This window comes from Elephantulus edwardii, unplaced genomic scaffold (assembly GCF_000299155.1).
Source record: "Elephantulus edwardii isolate Elephantulus edwardi_28Jun2011 unplaced genomic scaffold, EleEdw1.0 scaffold00103, whole genome shotgun sequence".
Lineage (NCBI taxonomy): Eukaryota > Metazoa > Chordata > Mammalia > Macroscelidea > Macroscelididae > Elephantulus > Elephantulus edwardii.
In genome coordinates, this window is record NW_006399853.1 from 10,545,228 (window position 1) to 10,554,529 (window position 9,302).

Here is a 9,302-nt window from a genome sequence, read left to right on the forward strand (position 1 = left end):
GCCGTGTGTGCTGGGGAGGGTGGGCGCGCGTGCAGCCCTGGCGGCCGGGCTCTGGGCGGCCCAGGGCGACTTAATGGCGCAGGCGCCGGCCCCCTCGCCTCTTTCCCCACCCATCAGGGGATGCACCGATTTGTTCTCTTGAAGCCCAAGGCCGCCTTTCCCGGCCCACTCCGGCCGCCAGCACCCTTTCCCGGATGTCTGCTACTCCCCCGCCCCTGCGGGATGTCCTCGTCCTGAAGCACCGGTCAGGTCACCGGCCAGGAGAGGACCCGGCAGGGACCCGGCCAGGCGAGGCTGGGCACAGCGCATCCAGAGCCTCCGCCCCTACGTGTGACCCAGGAAGCGCTCCCCGCAGGGCCTCCCCAGCGTGGTTCGACATACAGACTGCAACATGTGGTCCCAGCCGGGGTCCCCAGCACCCCCACTGGGGGAGCGGAGCTGAGCTGCCCAGCGGCCTCCAGGGTCCTCAGCAGAGGGTGGAAGCAGATTTAGGCGCAGGAAGGAAGAGGTTAAGTCGTGACCCACCCAGGCTGTCCCCTGTCTGTCCCCTCGTTCTCTGGTTCCCTCTGCCCGGTTTGCAAAAATGTGTCCCGCGGCGTTGAGCGGGCAGGCGGGCGCTGTCCATGGTGCTGACGCTGGGCTCCAGCTCCGGCTCCAGCCGCGCGGTCTCCCGCCCCTGCCCTCCACCAGACGGCCATTTTCTGGTCTCTCTGCACCCGGGATGGACAATAGAGACGACTTCCCCCAAAATCTTGGTAGCAGGGGTGCACAGGGCGCCCACAGTGGGCCAAAAGAAGGGGGACCCCGAGGCAGGATGGCGCCAGTGCCTGGGCTAGCCGCTGCCTCCCCCTGCAGAGTTGAATGGCTACCACGGCCTCCAGAGCCGAGGCCAGCACGTTTGTCTGTGTCTCACACTCCTCTCCAGGTCACAGTTTGCGCTGAAGTTTCTAGACCCGTCATTTGTGCCCATTACGAATTCTCTGACCCAGGAACTCCACGAAAAACCTTCTAAATGGACATTTAATCGGACCGCGTTTTTACGCCAAAGGTAGGATAGGGGGAGTGGATCCAAAACACTGCTGGTGAATTCTGGAAGTCCAAAAGCAAAACAAACAAAATGCAAAGCAACAAAGCGCTGTCTTCTCTCTCTCTGCAATGCTTGTTCTCACTGGGCCTGGTGGAGCCCTCTCCTCAAAAAACAAACAAACAAACAAACAAAAAACAGGATGAGCAATTTGAATGGGGGAAAGTGGTGCCAGTCCCTTCCCTAACTCAGACTTCATTGAGTCTGCCAATGCTGCTTTTAAAGAAATAAAAGAGATGAGGTGAATGGCGAGAAAGACCACTCAGTGCGCTTTCATTCCCTGCCTGCTGAAAGATTTTAAATGTATATCCAATGGCATTTATTTTCCCATTGAATCACACAGAAAATACCACCATCTGTCTCTATTCAAGTACTAGAAAAATCCTTGGCCCCAAAGAGATGCAGATTATCTTCAGTGTGGTTTTGTTTGGCTTTTCCTGTTTGTTTTCCTTAAGGCCTTGCAGCGTTCCATTTTTTCATATGCTCCTCGTTATTATTCTCATTACCTATGTCTCAAAGCAGCCTTGTTTCATGCATGAAGGAGTTTTGGGGGTTTTTTGTGGGGAGCAGAGGAAGAGGAGGCGATGTATTCTGACTTCGGTATTCTCCTAAATGCTTTTGTTCTGCTCACCTGAGATACATGGTTACTTCTGGGATTATCACGCTACTAAATGTAATGTGAGCCATCTAGTGTACTCATTAAGGGTCGAATACTTATTTTAAAAATCCACTGTGTTTAGGTGGGAGTAAGACCATAATAGACTATTGCACTCCACCTCTTCTTAAAGTTTAACCTTCTGGTAAAATTGAAACAAATGAAGTAGATACCCATTTTATCATGAAAATGCTGTTTACTTGAGAAGGGGGTCTATATTCATGTGGATATGACTAAAAGTTTCCAGACATTGTATAATCAGGAATGGATCCAGGATAATGATTTTTTTTTTTTTTTATTAAGACCAAAGCCTGAAAGTTCTGTTTTTTTAACGTCTGGATTTTTCTCTGGAGGCCTTATGGATAAGGATTTTCTCTGCCAACCCAAAGGCAGGCAGTTCAAATTCACCAGCTTCTCCATTGGAGAAAGATGGGCAATCCCCTCCCTTGCAATTTATAGCCTCTGAAAACCCACTGGAGAATCAGCTATGAGTCAGTTCCAATTTAACAGCACACAGCAACTGCATTAACTTTATAGACAACTCAGAAAATGTTCATAAGCAGAACATCTTTATACACTTCACCAAAATATATTTCTAGCTCAGGAAAAGCGTTCGTCACACACATAGTTCATGTAACTCAAGCTACCAGTCACAACATTGCTTCCTTTTCAAGATCTTCCTTTTCCTCACTTATCAGAGAGGTAATTATTCAGTACATTTTTTACCGATATAATTGTAAGCTGACTTTTACAGCATTTGAATTGTTAGAATAATGTTATTGTTTTGGAAGCAGGAGTGGCATCCACTTCTTAAACAACATGGCTCTGAAAACTCTATGAACTTTGATAAATGACAATAGTTACAGAAAGGCTTCAGGCCTTTTGTTCATAAGGTCGCTATGAGTAGTGCTCAACTAGACGGTAATCAATAACAGTGTTGTTGTTAGGTGCCATGAAATTTTGTTTGCCAGTTTACATATTGCTATATTAATTGAAACAGGTGTTTTAAAAGTTCTTGATCACATCTAGTGGACTTTTTAATCTATTGAGTTACAGAGAAATGTTATCCGTGTTCTAAATTAAAAACAAGTAGGCACTAAAACATTAAAATTCTCCATATAATACTATTCTATTTACGTTATTGAATTAAATGTAATTCAGAAGAGTTGTTAAATTATTACCAGTTATTGAAAGATCTAGTTAAATTTTAGGTAATTAAATTGGGACAGTTGTATTTTAGGAATGATTATGTAGGATCTCCTGCAATAGTACTTTTAATTTTAATTTTAATTTAATTAGTAATTTTAATTCCCATTTTGGCTTATCTATAAAGACTACAAGTTGAAAACTTGATTGGGTCAATTTCACTTCAAATAAAATTAATACTTTCTACAATTTAAAGTTCTGCGGGAGTTTTCTAGACTCATTTCCACCAATGTTTATCTTCTGGCCCTGCAGCACAGGGAATCTCAGAGGTTGTGAATGTTCTTGCTGTGCAGTCCATCTAACTCCTGGAAAACTCGTAAAGTTTTAAGAATAATACTGGTAACTTTGTGAAAGTCTTGTGTTGCAAATTTCTAGTTATGTTGCTCTGTTTGGTAGGTGTTTTTTTTAAGAATATAGTCATTTTGAAACACAAACTTCCAGAAAAAGTGGTTTTATGCAATGTGATTCATGATGTGCTTTATGCAAAGGCAAGAACAACTCAATATGACTTCCTAGTGTTAGGCTTTCTAGCCTCCGTGTAACATGTGACTTGCACTTCTTAAATAATCTAAATAGATGAGTCTTTACAACAGAAGGCTTAATTTATCAAAAAGCTCAGCATAAAAATAACCTGAAAGTCTAAGTATCACCCATACCCTATTTATCTTCTGAATTATTAGAATATATGTTGTTGTTGTTGAGTCCAAACCAACCCATAGCTTATCCTCCACTGGGTTAAATTTAAGAGGCAGTTTCATTGCACTGGTACAAATTACCCATCTTTCTCCGACAGAGCAGCTTGTGGATTTGAACCTTTGATGTGCCCTTTGGGATGACAGTGCAGCTACTTATCACCAGGCCGTCCAAGCTGCCACGAAATCAACTTCAGCTCATAGTGACTCTGTGTAAAACAGGTTGAAACTTTGGCCTGTCGTCACAAGATCTGCCACATATATAAATATATCTCCACACCCCCACCCCAGGGCTTACAATTGTCTGTATAAGCACACTGGCCTTCTCCTGCAGAAAAAAAGAATTCTGCTTCATTATTCAAATGATCTTAATGATACTAACATCTCATTTCTATTAAATATTCAACTACACCCTCTGCTATTATCACTCTCACATTTTAATAATAGATAGTACAATACTGACGTATCTCATATCTCTTTGGCTCTTAGTTGGACACCAGTGATATATGATAGCCCTCAAACACTGTACTCCAATAGCAAACAAGTACTTCCAAACTGCAGACTCTCAGCCTTCATTGCTTTTGTGTTAAGTGTTGAGTTCTTCAGGGCTTATGTAAATTGACTCCCTCTATTTTCTAACATTTTTCCTCGTGTGATTGAATCCCAGGACTGCAAAGAGAACAAATAGGTCCATCCTGGAAAGAGTGAAACCAGGGTGCTTCTTGGAGACAAGGCTAGTAAAACTCTGTCTCACATTCTTTGTTCACGTTGTAAGGAGAGGTCAGTCCTAGGAGAAGGACATCATGCTTGAAAGGCAGAGGTCAGCATAAAAGAGGAAGACCCTCAATGAGACGGAATGACGCTGTGACTATGACAAGGAGCCCAAGTATGTCAGAGATGTTGAGGATGGCACAGGGTAGGTCAAAGTTCAGAGCCGTTGTTCACAGGGTCACTATGCATCATAGTGGACTTGATGGCACCTAACAACAACTCAATTTTCTAACACAGTTTGGCCAATGCCTTCCTGTTGATCAAACACTCTGCATGTAAAACAGAAAACTGAAGAAAGGCAACAGAGATTGTAGATTACAGTCTTTGTAAGTCTCAAACGATTACATGCAGAACTTGATCAAAAGATTAGCCATGTCTCTAGATTCTGAAAGAGTCTTCCCTCTAAAGACTAACGTTACTAGGAATATATAGCCTTTCTGGAATTCAGTGTGCCTGATTCCTGTCTAAATGAAATGGTCGTATAAGACATACAATGGAAAATCAATTTCTTTTGAATGGGGATGCATTTAATGAATCTCTTTTTGTTTTAGGCAAGAAATTCTTCAGCATGTCGATGTAATAAAAAATTTTTCTTTGACCAAGAATAGTGTTCGGATCGGACAACTAATGCACTATGATTATTCCAGCCACAAATACGTTTTTTCCATTAGCAATAACTTCCGGTCACTCCTTCCGGAAGTGTCACCCATTATGAATAAGCATTATAATATTTGTGCCGTGGTTGGAAATAGTGGCATCCTAACAGGGAGCCAGTGTGGACAAGAAATAGATAAATCCGATTTCGTCTTCCGTTGCAATTTCGCCCCGACGGAGGCATTCCAGAAAGATGTTGGAAGGAAAACCAACCTGACCACCTTCAACCCCAGCATCCTGGAAAAATATTATAACAACCTTCTGACCATTCAGGACCGTAACAACTTTTTCCTCAGTTTGAAAAAGCTTGATGGGGCTATCCTCTGGATCCCTGCATTTTTCTTCCACACTTCAGCAACGGTCACGAGGACATTAGTTGACTTCTTTGTGGAACACAGGGGTCAATTAGAGGTCCAGCTGGCCTGGCCTGGAAATATCATGCAACATGTCAACAGGTGTGTAACGTTTTCTTTCCTTTAACTCCTACCCCATCAGATGGCAAATCAGTATAATTCTCTCTTGGAGAGGGGTGGGCCAGAGACTTGAGCTATCCTGTTAGTCTAGTACAGTAGTACAAACACTTCTCTTTTGTAATGAATAAACGAATCACCTAGTTCTAGATTTCAGTCCTCTGCTCCTGGCTTGTAACCAAGTGACAGTTGAAAGGATAGTGTTTCATCAGCCTCTCTGTCTATGCCCTATCATCTCCTCCTTGTCGGTAAACCACCAAAAAGCAAGACTTCTTTAATTTAACGGATAGTTATGCTTCTATCATGCCAATTGCTAAGTCAAACAAATTAAGTGTGTATGCATAGTGTATTTTTAAAGAACACATGATTGAATTCAATTTTTTGGTTTGCTTATGCTTGAGTATTTTTTTAGATTTCCAAGCTCAGCAAACCCCCTATAGAAACCATAACTTGAACAATCTGCTTTTATAATTTGAATGCAAGACCTCATGACAAGTATTTTATGACCTCTTTGGGCCCTGTTATAATTCAGTACACATATTGACCAGAGATGTGGTATTTTGGTCCAGTCCAGTGATTCTCTGTTCTCGCTGTTCATCAGAATAACTTAGGAAGCTTTGAAAAATACTTTTGCCTGGGTTCTAGTGAACTCAAGAGATTCTGATACAAGCAGCCTGGTGTTATTTGATAGTTTCAATAAGAAAAGCCAGGTGATTCTAATAGGTAGCCAGAATTGAGAGCCACTAATCCAAGACATTTTATAAAGAAAGATTGTAAGCTTTTTTTTTCTGCTTCCAACCAGAAAAGCAAACTGCCTCAGTTCTAATTTCCCCTATGTAAATAGACTCAACATTCTGACCTAGCGTCCAGACATTCTAATGTGGAATGAGCTCTGGGAGACCTGGTAAACAAGAAATCCCAAAGATTTTTCTTTCATAGTACACTAGTCCTCTCCTGTCATTCCATAAAGTCGTCCAGTTACAGGGTCTGTTTCACTGACATCTCACAGAATGAAGAATCATCATCTAGTAAACTAGTAAGTGTATAAGAGGTAAGGAAAAGCCATAATTTATAGCCCAGACATTTTCTCTGAAATAAAGTGAGCAACAGGCACAAACTAGAACCTCCCTACTTTCCTAGGATTTCGCCCATCTCCTAAATTTTAAAGATGAGGAAACTGAAGCACAAGTGGCAGGAGTTATTTACCTAAAACTATTGCACCTATTGGAGCAAAAGGAAGCCCAGGTTCCTGTGTTCCTATCGCATGGTCTTTTTTTTTATTTCATTATTTTTGTGTGAGTGTACCATCAAATCAGATCTGACTGGTACAGGAGGAGATTGTCCCTTCTTTCCCGGCAGAGCATCTGGTGGATTCGAACCGTGCGCCTCTAGGATTGTAGTTGCAGCTCCTTGCCACTAGGCCACCAGAGCTCCCCTTGCATGGTCTTTTAACCTCACCATTCTGCCTCCTTCTTATCCAATTTAAGCTTCTTTTGCCAAAAAATTGTCCAGACTCTCCTTAACTCCATAGGTAAAAGTATCCAAACCGAGACTGAGCATTTTAATTTCTTCTAGATGAAGAAAGGTCCACCTCTGAAGGCTTGAAGTAAACAGAAGGAATTGCAAACCCTTAGAAATTTCAGGAGGCTGGCCTATGCAGCTTCCCTGCCATAAGCCTTCCAGAAGGTCCATAACTTAGGCATAATGCCAAAATCTCAGATTAAGCCAGATATCTTGGTTGCACAAAAACTGGAAGTAAATGCTATTATCAGTCCATGGGAAACCTGATTCATGAACAATTTCATATCGCCTGTATAACCAGTGATAAATATGCATACATACACAGCAATCTCAAATTATTTGACAGTATAGATAGGAAGGCTTCAGATTACTACCCAAGTATGAAAGAAACAACTATAATTTAGCAATTTAAAAAAAAACACCTCATAAAACATGTAAGTACTTTTCTTAGATCCTTGCAAGGCTAAAAAGCTTGGAGCCCCTAGTTAAACGGTGAAGGGGTAAGAATACTGACTTTTCTAAGATTTCCAAATGGAGTAAAAAGATATTTTTTAGGGCTCAATAGAGAAGTGACAGAGAAGGTGCCCTGAGCTTAATGAAGCACCCTCACCACATATGAAGACCTTTTATTTATGAGAGGCATGGACATTCCCAAAGGTGGCCTTCCAGAATGTCACCATTGAGTCAAATACCACTCTTTAGGAAAGCCCGGAGGCAGGGCCAGCTTATGGGCATGTGATCTTTGCAATAGCACATGACGCTTTGCTCAGAAGTGCTCCATGATTAGACAGGCCCTGCACTTGGTTTAATAGTCTGCTGCCACCATTTTTATATTCGTAATAATCTTTTCACAAAAGACCTACATTTTCCTTTTACACTTGGTCCCAAATTAATGTAACTAGTCCTATGCTGAGCCTATTTGTGATCTGAAAGATAAATTCAAAGCAAGTACTGTTTGAGATGCCTGGACAAATTCACTCCCCCAGCCCAGTCCTCCTGACCCACCCCACTGAAACGTGAAACCCTGGCCTCTGAACCCTCCTGTACTTATTACTCCACAGGTACTGGAAAAACAAACACTTGTCTCCCAAACGGCTGAGCACAGGTATCCTTATGTACACCCTGGCATCAGCAATATGTGAAGAGATCCACTTGTATGGATTTTGGCCTTTTGGATTTGACCCCAACACAAGGGAAGACCTTCCGTACCATTACTATGACAAAAAAGGAACCAAATTTACCACCAAATGGCAGGAGTCCCACCAGCTGCCTGCCGAGTTCCAGCTGCTTTACCGAATGCATGGGGAAGGGCTCACCAAGCTGACTTTGTCACACTGTGCCTAAGAACTCCACGTTGGAATGGAACGTGCCAAACGGCGGTTTCAAAAGTGCCCCAAATCAAATTGAATAGTCTGCAGAATAGAACCCTAGAGAATCTCTTGTAAGGACGATTGTCTGCCATTTCAAAGGAAAGACGTCTTTCTCTCCCTCTTTTGCACTTCTCTGTGAAGGGTCTTAGCTGATTTAGCACACGATGTAGAATTGGTCGATGAAGAGGAATGTTGCATTTGGAACTATGCTGCTAACGAAGTGGTTTGAAGTATTTTCATGTTTGTATTTTAATAATAAACTGCCTCCCATTTTTTATTAGGACTAGGGCTGTAGTTTTCACAGCCCTACTCAAATACAGTCCTAGTCATTGTAGGCCTTTTTCTGGCCAGTTTGGGCAGGGTATCAGTTTTGCCAGTGAAATCAGACTCTTCAAATGGAAATACAAGAAATTTTCTTTTCCTTCTCTTTCTCCTCTCTTTCTCTCTCTCTCTCTCCCCTCCCCGCCCCGTGTGTGTGTGTGTGTGTGTGTGTGTGTGTGTGTGTGTGAGTCTCTCTCTCTCTCTCCATGCCTTCTCCCATCTCTAAAACCTTTCCTCTCACCTCATCACCATGGAGTTTAATAATTTGCTAGAAATCATAAGGAATTAGCTTCGCTTGTATATGTTGCATCTGTACTCGATGTGTTCAAAGCTAGGAGTAACATTGACGTTTCATGACAAATCCAGCAAATCATAATGGGCCCCTCCTTATGCTTAATTTTCTAAGAGCTGCCTCTTACTGAGATCTCGCCTGTCCCTGTGTTCATGCTGCAGCAGGGGGGGCTCTGTGGTAAATGGCGGGTCAGGGGAGTATCTTTCATAAGCCCTGAGAGGCCTGTGTTGCGGGCGGCATCGCATCTGCTGCCGTATCTGCTATTA

The 9,302-nt window shown here is 42.6% G+C and overlaps 1 protein-coding gene across 1 annotated transcript in view; it reads left to right on the forward strand.

The window, feature by feature from the left end:
- ST8SIA3 (ST8 alpha-N-acetyl-neuraminide alpha-2,8-sialyltransferase 3) overlaps positions 1-8,881 on the forward strand; it is a 9,459-nt gene extending 578 nt beyond the window's left edge. The window contains exons 2-4 of the mRNA XM_006891736.1: positions 926-1,048; positions 4,960-5,517; positions 8,115-8,881. Of these exons, the coding sequence (XP_006891798.1) occupies positions 926-1,048; positions 4,960-5,517; positions 8,115-8,397 (964 nt within the window). The 3' untranslated portion in view covers positions 8,398-8,881. The remainder of the gene's footprint in view (positions 1-925; positions 1,049-4,959; positions 5,518-8,114) is intronic.
- The last annotated feature ends 421 nt before the right edge of the window (positions 8,882-9,302 follow it).